This window comes from Gobio gobio (assembly GCF_949357685.1).
Source record: "Gobio gobio genome assembly, chromosome: 4".
NCBI lineage: Eukaryota > Metazoa > Chordata > Actinopteri > Cypriniformes > Gobionidae > Gobio > Gobio gobio.
Genome location: NC_137100.1, coordinates 5,543,979 through 5,565,403, shown reverse-complemented (window position 1 = coordinate 5,565,403; position 21,425 = coordinate 5,543,979). Strand labels below are relative to the sequence as shown.

The 21,425-nt window shown below is 37.4% G+C and overlaps 1 protein-coding gene across 1 annotated transcript; it reads left to right on the top strand.

Annotated features, from left to right (window-relative positions):
- The first annotated feature begins 490 nt into the window (after nucleotides 1-490).
- On the top strand, nucleotides 491-12,310 carry cUnh2orf68 (chromosome Un C2orf68 homolog). Its single transcript, XM_079815783.1, has 4 exons — nucleotides 491-870; nucleotides 1,728-1,843; nucleotides 6,998-7,143; nucleotides 11,218-12,310. Exons 1-4 carry the CDS (start codon nucleotides 761-763, stop codon nucleotides 11,338-11,340), a joined length of 495 nt encoding a protein of 164 aa, XP_079671909.1. The 5' UTR covers nucleotides 491-760; the 3' UTR covers nucleotides 11,341-12,310.
- The last annotated feature ends 9,115 nt before the right edge of the window (nucleotides 12,311-21,425 follow it).

Genomic DNA, 21,425 nt, shown 5'->3' with positions numbered 1-21,425 from the left:
ATGTTGCGACATGTCCTGGCTTGCAGAGAACGGCCGTCAGTTTAGTTTCACTTTATAAGTTAAGCTTCAGGTTGTGTTCGTGTGCGTCAGTGACCACAAGTAAGTTATAATTATATCACATATATAGATAAGTTAATATAAGTAATTTATGGTTGAGTTTACAGTCAGTGACAGCCTTTATCTCTGTTGTACTGTATGTGTAGCTTGTATGCTATTCTTATTGTAGTTTACATTTCAGGACATGTTTAGCACTGTTTATTTAAGTAGCTAAGGAGAGCTATTAGCTTCAATTGTGCTTATGATAGTTAATATCTATGTTTATTCCTTTCCTTTAGAACCATACTTACACTGTAAAGCACCAAAGAGAATAGTGCCTGTGCATCTGTATTTCAAATGATATATATTAAACCCTTCAATGAATATCCCTGCCTTCCGTGTCCTGACTAGACACCCCATATTGGTGACTAATTTTCATAACCAGTAGAGCCCCATTACAGGTCTTCTACTGTGTTTTCTCGACTAGCCACTTTCTATTGCATGATTTATTTATTTTTATAAAACAAAAATACGCGCTAGTGGATTTTAAGAAGAGCATTATACAAGCGGTCTGTGGAAAAAACAAACTCGACAACTAGAGTGTAGTTTTATTGGCCAACGATTTTTTTGTGTCTGCAATTCTCGGCCCCCCGGTGATCGGAGATGGAATATTTATCAATGTGCTAAAATGAATTTATTTTGAGAGTAATTTCAGAGCAAAACCATGGAGGTTATGCGTGATACAGAGGGGGAGAATGCCAAATACAAGCCCGGCGGTCGACTGGACATGAGCCACGGGTTCCTGAAGCACATTAGGAGGAATCAGATCGCCAGGTCTCTCTCTTTCACACAATAACACTCAATAGTAGCTAGTTATTTTGTTTCCTTAGTACGTTATACTATCCTGACTTGATCTGAACACTATAAACATGTAAGTTAGTTCGAAAGCTTAAAATCACAAAGGAATATCTAAATCTAGATCCAATCCTAATGGGATCCAATAAGAATCTCCTTCAAATTAAATTGTGAAAAACCTGACATTCCCATATACAGTATATTATAGGAGAGCCCCACTAGCTTTTATAATATAATAAATACATTGTAGATTATAATAGGTAATGAATATCTATCATAACTCCACATGTATTACATTGAGGTGTTGCTTTGCCATTGGAATTTAAAATTCAAAAATCCTGAAAGATTTCCATTAAATTCATTTTGTAGTCCTACAGTATGACATTGTTTCTCCCACAGAATAAAACATAAAAAGTAATTGCGTCTTTTATGTCACAATTTTGACTTATTTTTGTCTCACAATTCTGAGAAAAAAAATGTATACACAAAAAATAAGTCAGAATTGTTGCAATTACCGTTATATCTCACAATATGGATTTTAAAACTTGCAATTCTGAGTCAGAGTGAAAAGTCAGAATTGCAAGTTATATTTTCAGAATTGCGAGAAATAATGTCAGAATTGTGAGATATAAACTAGCAATTGCTATAATACAGGAATATTAATAATAGTCATATCGGAAAGTAGCCTAGAGGATGTTTTCTTGTGTTCGAATACCGTAAGAAATTTCCCATTCGAATGAGGTTTAAGGCTGCTGGTCTTCTGAGCAGTGTCTCAAGTGTTTATATGCCCTCTTTAAAATGTAAATATGTGATATATTTTTTTAATCTTTCTACAGGGATGATTATGACCGAGAGGTAAAACAGGCCCAGGAGAAGCAGAGGCGTAGACACACCACCACCCCTCGCCGTCCCAGGAGACCCGACCGCCAGGTCTACCATCCACGCCATCAAAGTAAGAAAGAGTTTCTTTCATTATTTCCTAATGTAAAGTGTGGTTTTGTTTTAGGATCCAGCAGGGATACACACAGTGCAAAGTTGCTTATCATACAAAAGGAAAAAATACCATTTTGGAAAATCAAAACAGCAGAAGTGTGGTTTACCGTCCCTAAAGATCGAACAAACACTGGGCTAAATGTTGCATGATTTGTCTTAGTCAGAATACTAGTTTAGTATGTGGCTATTTTATTTTATTTGCATTAAAAGGGGGCATAACAAACACAGTTTCTGCCAATCTCATGTTAATCTTGAGTCCCTATAGAGTATATTGCATCCTCCATATCTCCCAAGAGTCTTTAGTTTTATAAGATTTATAAAAGACAGATACGCTGTACCGATTCTTTCTGAAAACAACCGAACTCGTGGAGGCGTGCAGTAGGCGGAGCTAAAGAATCTGGAGCACACACACACTCCCTGGATAATTTTCGATTCACTCTATGTTCGTGTTGTTGACATTATATGCACTTATGCACAAATTGCCAACACAACACACACATTTGATCCAGTTTCCACTCATGATTTGGAACAAACAAACACACTTGCACAACTCTGCTGCTGCTCCGGAAAAACATCCACTGTTTCCTTAACGGGTTATTTGGGAAGATGAACAAGGTTATCTTTCCCTCACAACCAGAAACACACTTCTTTAGTTCTTTAGTGACATTGTTGATTTCGTGGTCTAAATACAAAATGACAGCGCTGCCGACGGCTTCCGTAAACCAAACGAAGTTCGTTGTTGACGCTCTTACACTCGCTCTGGTTGATGTGTGTGTGTGTGTGTGTGTGTGTGTGTGTGTGCGCTCATCCAGGAGATGTGCCCATACAAGGAATTCTGCCCTTTATGACGTCATACAGGGCCATACTCAAAAAAAAAAAACTAAAATCCTAAAACAACATGGAAAAACAAAATGGACAATTAGGCTATACCTGACTCAACATTACTTGTTTTTTTTCTCTGATCTCAGTCTTCCCATATTATGAGGAAGGAGTTTGTCGGGGAGAAGTGAGCTTTGTGTCTTGCTTACAATGAAGCCATAACACCGGCCTTTGAGAAGATGAGCTCCTATGGCGTAGACGTGAAAATGAATTTAAACATGTTGTGTGGTAACTAAACGCAGTAATAATTGAGCTTCTGCACACTTGGAAACGCACCTGATATTAGCGAACATTTATCTAAGTTAACATTAGACAGAGCCATGTAAAGTTGCTATTGGCTAATGTTTGGCTTCTATGTTTTAAATAAGTCATGTTTGAGGTTGCACATCAACGTTTTGTGGTCATTCTTTACCCTCTTGAAATGTTACACGCCAAGGGCCAGATTTACTAACAGTTTGCACCAGTGCAAACCCTCTTTTGGCGTTAAAAAACTACTGTCAAGATTTACTAAAGACACGCAGTGAAAAATTAGCACTGAAAAGGCGTGGACAGGGTTATTTTTGCGGCTGACATTATTGCATATGCATTTGTTGGAGTTTCCCTTTCAGACGCAAAATTTCTAGGATGAGTGTATTTAAATGAATCATGCAAGGTGATTTACTAAGGTCTGCGCTCATCATCGTGAATTTACTCAGATGCTGATTCACGCTGCTCTTGGTAGATTGTGTTGGTCATTATGGAAATGATCCGGCTGCGTCTGTGTTCTTTAATTTGCATGTCGTCAGTAGATCACGCGCAGGAGGGCTTTTATGGGATTGCGCTCTCACGCTGATTTGCCCTGTTTTGTAAATCTGGCCCTTAGGATTTTCTGTATAACAAATAATCGTATGGATCTGTCACTGCGAGTGTTTTTCTGTGATTAACCAACTAACTAAAATTTTGTCGACTAAGCCTTTTCTCATCGAATAACGTTTAGTCGACTATTAGGGGGCATCAGGGGCGATTCTAAGATTTTCATTTTAGGGGGGCTCAGCCCACAGTGAGGGTATGAAAAAAAAAATTGGTAAGACTTTAGTTTAGGGTCCAATTCTCAATATTAACTAGTAGCTTATTAGTATGCATATTAGGATATTGGCTGTTTATTATTTCGTTTCAGGGGCATGGCCCCTCGAGAAAATTTAAATTTCTATGATCTACATATGTGCATTTTAAGATGTTCTGAACGCCAAAAATTTAAATAACAATAGCTTGAAAACCATGTGTCAGTGGGCAGATATGACTGATAAAGTTTTTCCATTTTTGTCAGTGAAGAGAGTAAACATATATTTAACTGATATTTATATGTTTTATGACTCAATCATTTTCGAGGGCTAACAGGAAAGCTAGGTAACTAAATTTATACAAATTATTTCACAATATGCACACATTCATTAGCTACTAATCTTATGCCCAATACAAGCTGAAAAAAGCTGAACTTTTTTATTTACTGAGAACTAAAAATGGAATTATTCATTTACAATATGCACACATTCCTTACTATTTATCTTAGGCCCTAATCGGAAGAAAACGGCTTTGTTAATATTTCTTGTTTGTTAATTATATTATAAATGACATTACATAGGCCTATTTCAAATCAAAATGGCGAAATTAGACCAAAGTTTATTCATTTGGCTGAATATTTTAACATTTCTGACTTAAAGAAGCAGCTGTAAAATAGGAAATGTTTAGTTAAGCTACATATCTCGCACTTGACGTCAGTCCTGCTGCTAAAATTCGTGCTCAGCCTCAGCAGAATCTGTGCGTACATACAGCCCGCCTACTTTGATTTGATTGGTTTTCTCAAATATTTTGACAGTGACGAGCGGTGACAGACCAATCAGGCTCAGATCAGCACACACACCTCTGCTTCTGGCGTGTGCTCTATTCGCCTTAGGGCTGAAGCCCCCTTAAAAAGGGCCTAGTGATGCCCATGGGGGGCATCCCTAAACATCTGACCAGGGGTCCGTTCTTCATACCTCACTTAATACATCTGAGATGATTTGACAGATCCCAGATCTTTTAATCGTGATAACTAATTTGGTTCTTCAAACAAATTTGTGGATTGGATTAAAATATCTGGATTAAATGATCTGAGATTTCTGCACGTTCTTGTGTTCCCTGAAGAGGGCAGATGCATCACGATCAGCAGTGCAGCGATTGACATATTGTAATGACATCATATAATTAAAAAATTAATCAAAAACTCCCCACGAATTTCTGGACCTTTATAAGGAAACCGCTAAACGACCAAACCAACATAAAAGTTATAATAGATAAATGATAAATGTTATTTTTAACATGATTACCAATTATTTATATTCACGATTTTATACAGTATTTGTACACCCTTTACATTTTTATTTTAATGTTGTCATTTAATTTTTAATTCAATTTGAAGCAGATTTGTAACGTGACAGTATGAAAGTTTCTTAAGGGTCAAGATCACATTCTCTGCATCTCTTGCGCTGCATCAAGCCACTCCCACGGCACAGAGTAACTGTACAACATGTGTGTAAACCTCCAATAAAAATACAAAGTAATTATTCCATCACAAATAAATCACTCAATCAAGTGGCTGTGTCTATAGCATTATACACAACATTGTAATATTATATACATTCTCATATACAATTTTTATATTATTATTATTTAAAATTATTATTATTGCTCCTGGTTCAGTAATGAACTCTTGTAATAAAGTAGCAGTGGCTGGGACAGATTTTAAGTATCACCTCAAGATGCAATCTAATCCTGTTTACATGAAATAAGCTTGTGAGCAGGTTTAAGCTTACGGACCTGTTGCTATGACAGCAAGTCCAGGATGAGCGTCGAAGAACCAAATAATCCAAGATCATGCCAAATCATCAGCAATCAAATCCAGCTAACTGAGTTAGCGAGGTACAAAGAACGGAGCCATATTTGTGTTGCAACCCTCCAGTATGAGAGCCACTGCTATAGACCTATTTTTATGTACTAATATTTTTGCTTTGCAAATTCAATAAATGAAAAATTACAACTTAAAAATTTGAAAGGGTTAGTTCACCAAAAATGAAAATTCTGTCATTGTTTACTCATGTCGTTCCAAACCTGTACGACTTTCATTCATGTGAAGTTGACTTTTCACACAAATGAAGATGTTTTTGATGAAATCTGAGAGATTTCTGTCCCTCCACTGACAGCTACACAACTACCACTTTCAAGGCCAGAGAGTAGTAAAGGTAGTAAAGACGTCATTCTTACCCTTTAACTAATGCACCATGGGTAATCTAAATAATAACCAGCTAAATAAGCACTTATAATTGTGAATATTGGTTGGCTTTTAAAGGGTTAGTTCACCCAAAAATGAAAATTCTGTCATTAATTACTTACCCTCATGTCGTTCGACACCCGTAAGACCTCTGTTGATCTTCAGAACACAAATGAAGATATTTTAGTTGAAATCTGATGGCTCTGAAAGGCCTCCATTGGCACAATGCACGGTTCACTCTCAAGACCCTTAAAAGGTACTAAAGACGTCGTTACAAAGTCCATCTCACTACAGTGGTTCTACAATAACTTAATGAATCGGCGACAATAGTTTTTGTGCGCAAAAAAACCTTAAATAACGACTTATATAGTGATGACGATTTCAAAACACGGCCTCATGAAGCTTTGAAGCGTTATGAATCAGTGAGTCGAATCATGATTCGGATCGCGTGTCAAACCGCCAAACTGCTGAAATTTGGCGATCCAAACTGCTGAATCGACTCACTGATTCATAACGCCTCGAAGCTTCATGATGCCGTGTTTTGAAATCGTCATCACTATATAAGTCGTTATTTAGGGTTTTTTTGCACACAAAAACTATTCTCGTCACTTTATAAAGTTATTGTAGAACCACTGTAGTGAGATGGACTTTGTAACGACGTCTTTAGTACCTTTTAAGGGTCTTGAGAGTGAACCGTGCATTGTGCCAATGGAGGCCTTTCAGAGCCATCAGATTTCAACTAAAATATCTTCATTTGTGTTCTGAAGATGAACGGAGGTCTTACGGGTGTCGAACGACATGAGGGTAAGTAATTAATGACAGAATTTTCATTTTTGGGTGAACTAACCCTTTAAATATTAAAAATTGACAGAATATTTTTGATATGTTCAGATGTTGGAGCTTGATTTGTGCTGCCGAGCTCATGTTTGAACACTTGGTTTATTTCAGATGGATCTGAACCTGGTGCGAATGCCGAGGCAGAGGACTGGAATGAGAGCAGCTCTGGCACAGAGCAGGAGAACACTGGCACAGAGTTATTCTGGCTCGATTATCAAGCTGACGACGGGCAAATAACGTCATTCATCGTTCACAAGGTTTGCAGCTTTGCACTGATATTCTAATGCATCACAGGCTACAAAGAGAAGAGTTTTCAAGTTACTGAAGTAGCTTAACCAAAAATGACCTGTGTTTGTTTTATTAAAGCTGCAGTCCGTAACTTTTTTGGGTTAAATTTTTTTTGAGCAAGTACATAACCAGCTAGTGTTCAATACTCTCTGCTTACCTTAGCTCGATTTACAACGGTAAGCTTGTAATAATGTTTTTAATTCAAGTGGTACTAGTGGATTTCCGTGGGAAATTCAAGCATGTCTTTGCGTCACATCTGTACACATAAAGAAGGTGTCCCGGCTAGTAAGCTATATAGCGTGTGAGGATGTTGGAGGTGGAGATTTATAGCCTTTTCTCACAGCACTTGATTTAATTAAACTTATCAATTTGATGGCGGATCCAGAAAGGTTCAATCCGTGGCAGCGTCAAAAGCAAGGGGACAACATACGTGCATTTATTGAAAAATTATGATATCTGCATCTGTGTAGTTCTTTGTCATAAATGCATTTTACATAATTGATGCAGTTTCCCATCCATCTAAATGGCATGAGACTTTGTGATTTTTTTTCTAAGCTGGCTATACTCCAGTGCAAAAAAATTGCTAAAATTGTGTATAATATTTATTTTATAATAAATCCACAAGCAAAACAAGTGAAAAGTAAACTATAAACGGGAGTGGAAATGGCAAATGAGCTAATGTGTGGTTCCCTGCTGCCATCTATTGGTTATAGGGGTAATTTCACATAATTTTCATGATAAAAGTATATATTTTTTCTACCAAGTGATCCTCCACTAAAGCATGGCACATTTTCCATGTTATCTCCATGAATGAAAACAATATCTTCTTTAAAGTTAGTTTTACTGCACAAATGTAGAGTTAACTTTGTGTTGAAAATAATATTTTACCCACATATTTCCAATCTAGACAATTACAGTAATATAAAGTGTGTCTTTATTCTTAATGAATATAAATGAGTATTAGCTGGTTATTTAAAAAGATTAGAAATCAATTCAATATTCAGGGATTGACTTGATAGTGTCGAACCTACTGTATTGTTCATGCCTACCCTAGTATATAAACAATATAGAAAATAATATATATATATTAGGGATGCAACAATACAGTGAGTCCACGGTTCAATACATACCTCGGTTTTTACCCACGGTTTTCGGTTCGGTTCTGATGGCTTGTCACATAAATTTTTTGCTATTCTATTCTTAGGCGACAGGAACCGCAAGAGGTTAAAGAGAAAAAATACTTTTTTTATTGCAATACTCTTTCTTTATTTTACTTAAAAGAATTGAAAAACCTTACTTAAACTTAAAACTTTACTTAAAAAAAACCCTTGTACACATTCCTAGTGTATTGGATAATATAAAATATATATATATAAAGATTTACACTGGCAGTTCAGAGCTGTACAGCAGCATTTAAGTATGAAATTGAATGAATGAATGTAAAAATAAAACACTACATAGACTTCACTATAAAATATACACTGATTCTTAGCTACTGTATTAGTTTTTCAGTCAAGAACAGTGAGTGATTTTCTCTTTGTCTTTTGTTGTTGTATTAACATTAAAGGGATATTTCTCTCAAAACTGAAAATTCTGTCATCGAGAAATGAATTCAGGTTTGAAACAATATTAGAGTGAGTAAATAATGACAATTTTATAGGTGAACTGTCCCTTTAAGGACCGCGTGTTCACTACTGCACTGCTGTCAATTTAAGACCTCTACACATCTAATATACAGACACGATTGCGATTTTACTTTCACTTTAGACATAACCGACTGTGTTTATGTTAACATTGTGTGTATTTGACAGTATTAACGCAGTAAGACGACTACTTAGTTCAGTATTCACGTGTTTGACAGGCTTTTAGTGCGCGCGCTCTGAAAAGCGCATGTTAAAACCGCGCACGCGAATGAAACCGGCAAGGCTTTAAAACGCATACAAATAATGAACTTTGGTGATTGTGAATAACTATAGTGTTCTGTGAGTATATCTCTACCACTAACGTGTGATGTGAATGTATGTCGCGTTGTTCAGTATTGGGATGGAGGAGGCAAATTATAGAATTTGTAGAAAAATAATTAATTAAATGAGAAACTGAAAAAAACGCAATTCACAAGCGCGTATTGACTGTGAATGCCGTACCGAACGGTTCAATATTATATTGAGAATTGTGGCATCCCTAATATATATATATATATATAATTCATACCCTCATTGAAATCCTAGAATCACCCCTAGGTTTAATTCAGCAATTTGCGAGCGCTGTGATTAGAAGCCGCTGCATATCTCAATGTAACAAGAGCGTCACTGTCACCTTATTATTATATATCTTGGTGTAGCATGCAAATTGTAATTAGCATATTGTGTCTAAACACATATTAGGAAAATATGTATTCAAGCACAACATTTTATTGTTAACTTAATTTGACATAACGCCTTATCTCAGCAGTTTAATGTAATCCGTGTAAGATGAGTGTTGTGTAAATTGGAGGATGGGGGGCCCCATTTTGAAGTATTGTGAACATTTTGATCTTATCAATACTAGGAAACTTAGGCCCTATATAAAATATTATATAGAAAATCTTGGCTGCGTGATTAATTATATCATCACAAAATTGAAACTGTTTTATTGCCTAGCTATTTAAAGTTGGATATGCAAGTATGTCCATCTTTATCCATATACTGTGTACTCGCAATGAGCCAAAACATGTTTTTGATCCTCCGCGTGCCGCCAAAACAACGCCGACCCGCAGAGGCATGGACTCTACAAGAGCCTTGAAGGTGTCCTTTCCATAGTTAAGATAAGATTATGCACTTCAGAAATGTCATTCTGTAATAGCTTTTGTCCTAAATGAGGTCCTAACTGAAATTGCCTAACAGATAAGATAGGATTCTAAAGTTAAGATGTTTCTGTAATACGCCCCCAGGGCAACATCTTGAGCTCTTCATCATGTTCCTCGAACCATTCCTGAACAATGTGTGCAGTGTGGCAGAGTGCATTATCCTGTTGAAATAGACCACTTCCACCAGGGAACATCACTGAAGGGGTATACCTGGTCTGCAACAATGTTTAGGAAGGGGGCACGTGTCAAATTTACGTCCACATGAATGGCCGGGCACTGGGTTTCCCAGCAGATCATTGCCCTCATCACACTCCCTACGCCGGCTTGTCATCGTCCCACAGTGCATCCTGGTACCATGTGTTCCCCCGGTCCACGTGATGTAATGCCTGCTACAGAAGATTTCGGCAATCCTTTAAAGGATTAGTTCATTTTTAGATAAACTTTTGCTGATAATTTACTCACCCCCATGTCATCCAAGATGTCCATGTCTTTCTTTCTGCAGTCGAAAAGAAATTAAGTTTTTCGATGAAATCTTTCCAGGATTGTTCTCCATATAATGGACTTCAATGGGCTCCAAACGGTTCAAGGTCCAAATGACAGTTTCAGTGCAGCTTCAAAGGGCTTTAAACGATACCAGACGATGAAAAAGGGTCTTATCTAGCCAAATAATCAGTTTCTGCGAGAAACCGAGCAGTATTTATGCTATTATTTTACCTCTTATCAGACGAACGCGATCATCTCTGAGCTCCGCCATAACTTCCGCTAAGTGAGGTCAAAATACGAGCCTGGTCATAGACGTATATCGATTGTAGTTGCCTCATTCTACTGATCCGTGCAAGCGCTAATGAGGCATCTACGTATACATCTATGACCAGGCTCGTATTTTGACCTCACTTAGTGGAAGTTATGGCGGAATACGTGTACCGTTACACCCCTAATGACTTAATGTTTTGGCTCCTCGGTATATACTATCATCTCTCAACTGCCTGATTGCTTCTATCGTCGCAAAATTATTGATATTATTACATTAGCTCTAATCTGCCATGCAACTATAAGGCATGAAGATATTAAGTTTTTTTGTAAAGCTGCTTCGAAACAGCAAATATTTTGAAAAGCGCTAAATAAATTTGACTTAAAGTATTTAGTAATTGTTAGTTGTCATCCTAGTGTATGTGTTAAATTTGTTTTGTTCAACTAGGAGGACAAGCCAGAAGTCATCGTGGAAAGAGTGGCGGAGAAGAACGTTCTGGACTCGGCCATGAGGGCGGCGCTGTTGACCCGTGTGGGACGAGAAATGGGCAAGCGGCGTGACAAATGCTGAGAGGAATACAGAGAAGCATTTTTAACTGTGAGTGGAGATTAAAGAGCCAGACGCTGAGACACTGTTGAGCCAGAATTGAGACTGAACAGCACCACGCATGCAGCATTCATAAATATCATGGAGATGCCATGTATCCTACCCTAATATGTGAAGGTGTAGCTCATGAGTGGACTCTGACCTCAAGAGAAAAGACACTGTTCTTGTTTGATCTAAAATCGTATGTATTTCAGTAATACACAGAAAATAGGACCTGAGTTGTCCTTTCAACTGGAACTTGGACTCACTTCACACATGGACCAGACGTTGGACAAATGTTAAGCGCTCTGGATCTTGAAGTGTTGTGCAGGCTTGCCCGTGGCTCTTTTTACACCTGAGGTGACTTTCCTGCACTCGTTTTGTGATCGGTCTGCATTGCCTCACTAGGTCCAATTAGTCTGTATATCATCTTATAGGCTTTCAGATGAGAAGGTTTATACGATTTCTAGGCTAAATCAGGTCAATAAATGAAGCCATACTTCCAGTCTGTTAGAAGGTTTGGAGGAGTCCGCCTAATGTGATGCTACTGGAAATAGCTGACGACGTTCAAACAAAGTTTAAAGAATGCTAATGAGGTCCTCGTTGCTCTGATATTTATATCCATGCATTTGGATATCTGCCTTTTCCTTTCATGTCCATGCGTATTTATATTGAAATATTGATATAAATATCATCTTTTCCTCTGTTGGTGCTCGTGATGTTCTGCAAACAGAAGGGATATATATATGTTTCTTTTCTTCCTGTCTCTCTTTTTTCATCTCTTCATTCATTGTACAGGTAGATTTTTATTTTTGTAATTGTATTATTCCAACAGTGTACAGTTGTGTTGTTGTTTAGATTGCAGGAGGAATTGTTCATTCTGTCATACGGACAGATGATGGCAGTGTGCACTATGTTCACATCATGTGCAAAAATACATGTTTCTTGAGCTGCTTCTGCTGTGTTTCATTCATTCGGCCTGTCAGACATGATAACTTTCCACAGGAAAGCTCTTTAAATGAAATGCAAGGTTACAGGCATTGGTGGTGATTTCTGACTCTGTATAGATCAAGGGTTTTAATCTCGTAATCATGGCATAGCGTGAATGCAGCACATACAGTCAAACCGAAATGTATTCAGACACCTTCAACATTCTCAGTTTATTCGCTATAGTTTAATAAATGGTAATAAAATATGACAAGAACGCAGAGTTCGGAACAAATTCATCTTGATAATGTCAGATAACTTTGATAGAAAGGTGTGTAATGATTATAATCAACCAATCAGCTGTTAAATTTAAATACACAATCAGATAATACCAGTTTAGCTCAACCAATGACCAAGCAATGCTTCATTTAGTTCATTCTGTGGTGTCACATTAGCAATTAAAGAAAAACCGCTGAAGCAAAACATGCTCAGGTCGAAGTGTCTGAATCATTTTGCTCCCAAATTTTTATACATTTTAGCGGTAGTCACTGTATAAAGAATTTTTGGGTATAATATGTCACAGTTTGCTTTATTTTGCTCTCCTCACTTACACAACTATAGTGTCCTGCACACACTAGTAAAACATTTTTGGTTTGACTGTATATATAGTATCAAAAGTTTGGAAAAATTACTATTTTTAATGTTTTTGAAAGAAGTCTCTTCTGCATTTACTTCATCAAAAATACAGAAAAAAACTAAAATTTTATCTTAATATACTTAATTTCTATCTTAATTATGCTTAATGTAATTTATTCCTGTGATCAAAGCTGAATTTTCAGCATCATTACTCCAGTCTTCAGTGTCACATGATCCTTCAGAAATCATTCTAATATGAGGATTTATCAACATTGGAAACAGTAAAACGTTTAAAAAAGAACAGCATTTATTTAAAATATAAATATTTTGTAGCAATATACACTACCATTCAAAAGTTTGGGGTATTTTTTATTATATTATATGTGTGTGTGTGTGTGCGTGCGCGTGCGTGTGTGTGACAGAGAGAGATATTCTCATCCCGACAGGCTTCTTTTTAATAACACTTTTATTTATCAAAAAAGCTGTTACACTGTAAAATCTAATTAGTTACACTTACGTAAAAAAACATGCAAACCGATTGCCTTAAAGGTCCCATGGCAGGAAAATTTCATTTTATGAGGTTTTTTAACATTAATATGAGTTCCCCTAGCCTGTATATGGTCCCCAAGTGGCTAGAAATTTTGATAGGTGTAAACCGAGTTCTGGGTGTCTTTCTCTGCCTTCGAATTAAGGAAAGCTCAGACGAGCCGATCTGGAATCTTCCCTGTATGTGGTCATATGGGGAAAGGTTACCTCCCCTTCCTCTGCTTTGCCCGCCCAGAGAATTTGGAGAAAATGGATTCAGTTTATCAGTCGCGATGTCAGCACATGCTTTACAAACAGACTTTACTATATGGATTCGACAACACCGCCACAAACAGTGAGTAACAGTGTTCATTAATGCCTGATCTGTGATCAGTGATTTCTGATGTGTGGCTAATCATTCAAGTTCACGCAGACTTTCTTTCTAAATCGTTTAATGATCGCCGTCTTGATGCCCTAAGCGTAGTGCATCAGTGAATCAAGGCAGTGACTAAACAATCAACTTCACATGGTTTCTGTTAGTAGCATGAAACAAATCTGTTATTTAAATGATTAAACTACAGAAAGCGATCAAAGAACTCTCTCTTTATAATGTTCGGATCTGTCAATCACACATCGCGAGTGTATCTGCACACTTGTCCAAACTGCCGTTATAGTGAATGACGCTGCACAACGAAGCTCTTACTGTATTCATGTCCATGTCGTGTTTGCTGTTAGTTGTGGTCAAAGCATTTTGTGAGAGAAATAGCGTTGTATTCGCTATTCTGCATTCACGCAATCAACAGACTCTGTCGACTCAATGCTCAAGCCTTTCACGTGATGGGAAAAGATCTAAAAGTAATGCTATAATCAACACTTTGACGATTCGTTCATCTCGACGGCTGTGACGGTAAAAAAAAGTAGTAAAAGTATTTGAGAGGGTTCCACATGTGTTACAACGTTCATAGAATAAGGAGGAAGAAGACAGGGTCGCGTGGCTGAGACTCGTGTTTATTCAGAACTCTCAGATACAAACAAAATAAACTCGCGCTCACAGCGCTCTCAACAACACGGTACAATAAAACTTTCTCAGCGATCTTTCTCCAGCTCTCTGTCTCTCTACTCCACGAGTGCCCAGTCCGTCTCTCTCTGGACTGGCAGTGCTTGCAGATCTCGCTAAACCACGCCCCCTCCGCAACATAATCTAATACTCAATTCAAATGCAAAGATGTCTCACATTAGACACGCCCCTTGAAACAGAGCATTCAAACCAGAGGGCTAATATAGTATAGAAGTATAGAAAAAATGCTTTTTATTTATAAATTATGACATTTTTTGATGTTAAAACCCTACTAACAATATAAGTACACCTCGGGAAACAAAAGTAAAGTGTAATAGGAATAGTATTTTGTGCTAATAAATGCTTAGTTCACTTACACAAGACTTCTAGCAACTAAAAAAGAACTGTAGAGAGTACTTGATTTTACTTTAGATTTATTCTGGACTTAGTATAGCTACCATTGATGTTACCATTGTTGTGTTTTTCTGAGTGTTGAAGTGTGTGTGTCACTCAAGATATTATTACAAACATAGAGGGATTATATCAACCCAAGTAAGTTTCACAGGTGTTTATGATGTAAGTGTTAGCAATACAATTTGTAAACGATCATTATACGACATAAAGGGGAATATTACATATCTATAGTTAATTATTCAGTCAGAAGTTGGGTCAATTTTTAAAAGAAACCTATTTATTACTTCTCTTCCTTTGAATCCAAATAACTGTGATTTCTTGTTTAATGCATCAATAGAAAGAGAGTTATAATAATATGAATGTTCCAAAGGCCAATCAAAGGGAACACTGATCACCATAATGGTGATGTTTTTTTTTTTTGCTTGACAAAATGGCACTCAAACCAATCAATTAATCTTAACTTGGGTTTTCTGAGTAAACAAGGACTAGTATGTGAATAGTACAGATTACGTAAGGTCTTATGTAATTGTAAAAATCGAGTAAAGTTAACTAAAAAGTGTTAGTTAAAATCACTGTTGGATTTTACAGTGTTAAAAGGTGTCGAGAATATGAGGGAGTGGCAGCCCCGGTTAGCCTGTACTAACTTGGATTTCAGTAGCAGTGTAATCACAGCTATGTACACTTTGGCAATTTGACAACAGCCTTGAATATGAGGCTTATCACATTTTAGAGCTGGAAGGATCTATTTTTAGATAAAGTGCAGTTTAATGCACCAAGTAGCAAATTGCACCGTCGTTATTTTATATGGTTAGAAAGCTGACAGACTTTTAATGTCAACTTAACATTTGACCATCAGGTTCGTAACACAGTAAAAGCATCATTTTTTCATCTGAAAAACATTGCAAAAATACGTCCAATGTTGACTTTCTCTGTGGCAGAACAGTTAATCAACACTTTTGTTTTTTCACGTATTGATTACTGTAATGCATTGCTGGCTGGAGTTTCTAAAGCTACCCTGAGCAAATTACAGTTGGTACAAAATTCAGCTGCTAGAATTCTAACTAGGACCAGTGCAAGGGAGCATATCACTCCAATCCTTGAAAAATTGCACTGGCTACCTGTTAGTTTTCGTATTGATTTTAAAATTCTAATGCTCACGTATAAGGCCTTGAATAATTTGGCCCCTCAATATTTGTGTGAGCTTTTAACCCTCTATACGCCAACACGTGCTCTACGCTCCTCTGAAGCTGGTCTTTTAAATGTCCAAACAACACGGCTGAAAACTATGGGTGATCGGGCTTTTTCTTCTTTGGCTCCTAAGTTGTGGAATTCCCTGCCCTCTGAGATTAGGAATGCAGAATCCCTTAGTGTTTTTAAATCTTTACTTAAAACATATTATTTTAGGATAGCTTTTATGTGATTCATTTGTCTATTTTGTTTATTTTTTACTGCCTGCAATGTTTTGTGTTTTTTAATTCATATTTTTATGTAAAGTGCTTTGAGATGTAACATTTAAAGGCGCTATATAAAATAAAGTTTATTATTATTATTATTATTATTATTAATGTGACAAAACACAAGCACTTAATAGGAATTTCCGCTCAATGCACAGATTACATAAGAGTATTCAAAGGGAGGGGCCGTTTCCACAGGCTTTAGAGGCCCTTCAAGGGAGTGAGGGTATGGCACTGAATCAAACCCCCCCCTCGAAATAGTGAGTGTGCTCGCCCCTCGTGTGAGAGAAGACAAATGTTCACATTCCCATGCATCCATGCTCCGCCCAGAGACCTCACCCGCCACACCGCGTCCTGATTGGATGCTCAAGGACCAAAGACATTGGGGCACACACCCTTGCACGTGTCTCCATGTTGCAATTTGACAGTATTTACTATATTTTATACCATAAGTACTACGTTTTTGCAATTCAACCATTGCATAAAAAGGCATTTTTGTTTTCCTTTGAACATTTTTAAGAAATAGTATGTCGCGTCCGGTGTAGACGCGGTGTAAGACATCTGTTTTAATTTGATGTCGTCTTTATGTGGTTTCATATAGACGTACTAAAGCATCCATCTAGAGTCTGTTGACCTCAGTGCATGTAAATTATAAATTGCATTGGCCTTTCCATCTGTTCTTGCATTTGTATTTCTCTCTCTTCTGGACATAATCCAGTAGCACGCCATGCAGTGACATTTACTTCTCAGCTCCGATGACATCCTGACCAGTGTCTCGTGCATGAGCATGTTCTTCTCAAAAGCTAAATATGGGCTTTAAACCAGGGGTGTCCAATACTGTTCCCGACTAGTGAGTTTATCTGTTCGATGTGATGTTTAATGTCCCCGACAACCTCTGTAGTCCCATTTAGACACTTTCTTACCTTTTAAAAGACAAGTAAAAGCTTTAAAAATCACAGGGTATTACTGATATTTTATATCATAGAATAAAACATGAAAATATCTTGAGCTTGAGTTCACCACATACCTTATTTCAAGCATTTAACCCGTTCTAAAAACCCATTAACTTCAAGACGATGAGGCTGGAACACTGATAAAAATGATTTTGTGGTGAAGTAAATACTACAGAAAAAAACAATGTAATTTCTACATGAAAAATTTAGTTCAGGCAAGAATAAAAAAATAAGCAAATTCCATATTAGTACTCAATTCAAGCTTGTAGAAATGAAAGCGTAAAATATCAATGTTATAAAATGAAGAAAATCTACTCAACTTTTCTGATACTGGTGTTCCCATCATGCACTGGGGTTTAATTTAATTTTTTAGTTTAATTTTTCGCTCTTTTCCAGCTCTACTTGCAATGTTCACTGCAAAAAAAGAAGCTGTTCACTGCATTAAGAAGCATTTACTTGACAAGCAAAACTTATTGTCTTTTTTTGGGGGGAAATAACTCAAAATTAAGTGAGTTTTTGCTTAAAATAAAATGAGCAAAATAATCTGCCAATGGGGTAAGAAAAATAATCTTAATTCAAACAGAAAACAAGATTATTTTGCTTATTTTAAACAAAAACTTTTTTTTTTTTTTTTTTTTCCAAAAACAAGACAATAAGATTTGCTTGTCAAGTAAATGCTTCTTAATGTAATTTGTATATATTTGGACCGGAAACAAGACAAAAATACTAACTAAGAAAAGCATTTTTGCTGTGTTTTATCATTGCCTTTGTTGTTAGGTTAGTAACTTGCCATTTTGTAACATTTGGATTAATTTTCTACTCAAAATGACACTCATACTCAAAAATGATCCATCAATGTTACTGTCATTGTGCAATGTGCACCAAGTATTGAGTCTCTGTATTCAGATGCCGCGTTATTACTATTATGGTATCTAATATCTATTGTGTTATTTACTTAAATATTTCTAAGTGAAGCATACACTTCAAAGTGTGGTTTAATTCAATTTGATATTTTTTGAGTAAAATGTATTGCAAAGGAAAATTCAACTTAAATTCAAATTACTCAACCTTTTACTGGCCATGTTAAAATGACTTATTCTCTTTGTTAATTTTACTTAACTTAGTTAAGTAGAGTTTACTCAATTCCATTTGTGAAGTTCACTTAAAAAATAAGCGTGCAAAAACTTGCCAAAGAAAAATAAAGTGAATCTTAAGGCCTGTACACACCGGGACAAATATCGTTTGTGCTTATCGACAGCTTTTTTCGAGACGGTTTTCGGCGCGTCTTGAGTGTTCACACCCAAGCAATTTTCACGGGCGATGCGATGAGTGAACGTGTAAATTCAGTAGATGACCCCACAGTCACCAGATCTCAACCCAATAGAGCATCTTTGGGATGTGGTGGAACAGGAGCTTCGTGCCCTGGATGTGCATCCCACAAATCTCCATCAACTGCAAGATGCTATCCTATCAATATGGGCCAACATTTCTAAAGAATGCTTTCAGCACCTTGTTGAATCAATGCCACGTAGAATTAAGGCAGTTCTGAAGGCGAAAGGGGGTCAAACACAGTATTAGTATGGTGTTCCTAATAATCCTTTAGATGAGTGTATATGTAGATTTTACCTTGATACAAATGTTATTTTTTAAAGGGGTCCTATAATGCCTCTTTTTCAAGATGTATAATAAGCCTCTGATGTCCCCAGAGTGTGCATGTGAAGTTTTATCTCAAAATACCCCACAGATCCTTTTTTATATCATTTTAAAATTGTCACTTTTTGAGGATGAGCAGTTCTGGCTCCTCTTTTGTCCCGTGGCTTTGAGCTCTCGGTCTCTGATGTAGATGATGCAATAATGGCCGGGGTGTGAAACTTCCAAAAGTAGCCGATGATTGTGAAGGTCAGAAGGTATTTCCGTTCATAAAGTTCAAAGTTGTTACTGTCTGGAACAAGTGAAACATAATGATGTACTGTACAAAGCAACTGGTTTCCCATGTTCAGTATTGTTTTATTGCACTTCATCACTGGGCACGTGGTAGGCCTAACACTTCGCGTGACAGTTTATGATCTAACCTTTCATTCAGTTGACAGTTATTTTTAGTGGAAGGATGTAAGTTTATGTTTCACATCAGTCAGCGCATATCTGTACTGTACATGCCATTCATATGATGCAAGATAAAAATATAAGCACATGATAGACACTGAGGGTGTGTTCCCTTGGCAAACGAGCATGTTAATGATTGATATTTGAATTTGGAAAGTAAGCAAACTAGATGTAACATGAGCACACGTGCTATTCGTGGTCCTTGGTACAGTGTAACTGTAGAACTGTGTTACTGAAGAGCAAAACATGATTATGATTCTCTGTTAGTTTATGTGGTGCATGCAACTGTCAAAAGTGCGATTGGTGCAATTGTTGATTCAACAAAGCAAATACCAAATCATCTAAAAACTGCAGAATATATTATTAAACTACATTTGAAACAACCTTTTCTAAAACATCTCTGCTTCATAGCTGTATACTAAAAAGGTGTATTTTTCATTGACAGAGAAATACTGTATACTGTAATCTATATCATATAGCTAGAACAGTGACAGATAATACTCCTACTCATAAAGGTGAGCCCTATTAAGTTATGGCCACTCAAGTAAACCAAAGAGAAATTAATAGCTAGTTGCGAATTGCAAGGAAGGTGAAAGTTGTTTGGGTGGAAGCAAAGCCTGTACGTTGAAGAGATGGTTCACTCGGGAGAAACGCATCAAAAGTCCTGTCTTCTAAAAAAAATAAGCCAATAGGTAAAGTTAAGTCCTCAATATAATTACTTCATACGAAATTGAACAATGAATGGGTGTGATGCCATTTTAAATCAAATCTGTCCAAAACTGAGGTGCTTTAGGTTGTGTTCACACTCTGCCCTGTGTTGCCCGATTGCTCTGCTAGTGCGGTTCATTTGAATAAGTGTGAACGCTGACATCTGAACCCTGGTGCGGACCGAGACACTGAAAGACGGGTCTTGGTCTGCTTCCAAGCGAACTCTTGTGTGGTTCGACTGAAATATGAACGCAACACGGACCAAAGACATGAAAACGAACCAAAAACGGGACATGGTGTCAAAAGATGCGACACTAAAAAGGACAGAATTTTCAAGAATGCTTGTTTTTTTTCTTGTTATAGTTGCAATGTTGCCCATCACAGTTTGGTACAGGCATCAGAACCGCATCTCCAGCTCTTGGTTTGTTGTGTGACCGAGGGATTCCTGCCACTGTATTGACTCCTTTACACATTTTATTAGCTCTTCACGAGTTCTCATAATACCATCATATAGGATAGGCCTACGCATACACAACGAGCACATTTAGCCAAGAAAACAGCCATTTTGTGAGGTTGTGAACGTATCCCTATGCCTTTAGCCAAAAGTATTGGGACACCCCTTCAAATCATTGAATTCAGGTGTTCCACTCACTTCCATGGCCACAGGTGAATAAACCAAGCACTAGGCATGCAGACGCTTCTACAAACATTAGTGAAAGAATGGGTCGCTCTCAGGAGCTCAGTGAACTCAAGCGTGGTACCGTGATCGGTTTCTACCTGTGCAATAAGCCCATTCGTGAAATTTCCTCACTACTAAATATTCCACGCTCAACTGTTAGTGGTGTTATAACAAAGTGGAAGCGATTGGGAACAACAGCAACTCAGCCTTATAAAATCACAGAGTGGGGTCAGCGCATGTTGAGGTGCACAGTCGCCAACTTTCTGCAGAGTCAATAGCTACAGACCTCCAAACTTCGTGTGGCCTTCAGATTAGCTCAAGGACAGTGTGTAGAGCTTCATGGAATGGGTTTCCATGGCCGAGCAGCTCATCCAAGCCTTACATCACCAAGTGCAATGCAAAGAGTCGGATGCAGTGGTGTAAAGCACGCCACCACTGGACTCTAGAGCAATGGAGACGTGTTCTCTAGTGACCAATCATGCTTCTCTGTCTGGCAATCCCATGGACGTGTCTGGGTTTGGCGGTGGCCAGGAGAACGGAACTTGCCTGACTGCATTGTGCCAAGTGTAAAGTTTGTTGGAGGGTGGATTATGGTGTGGGGTTGTTTTTCAGGG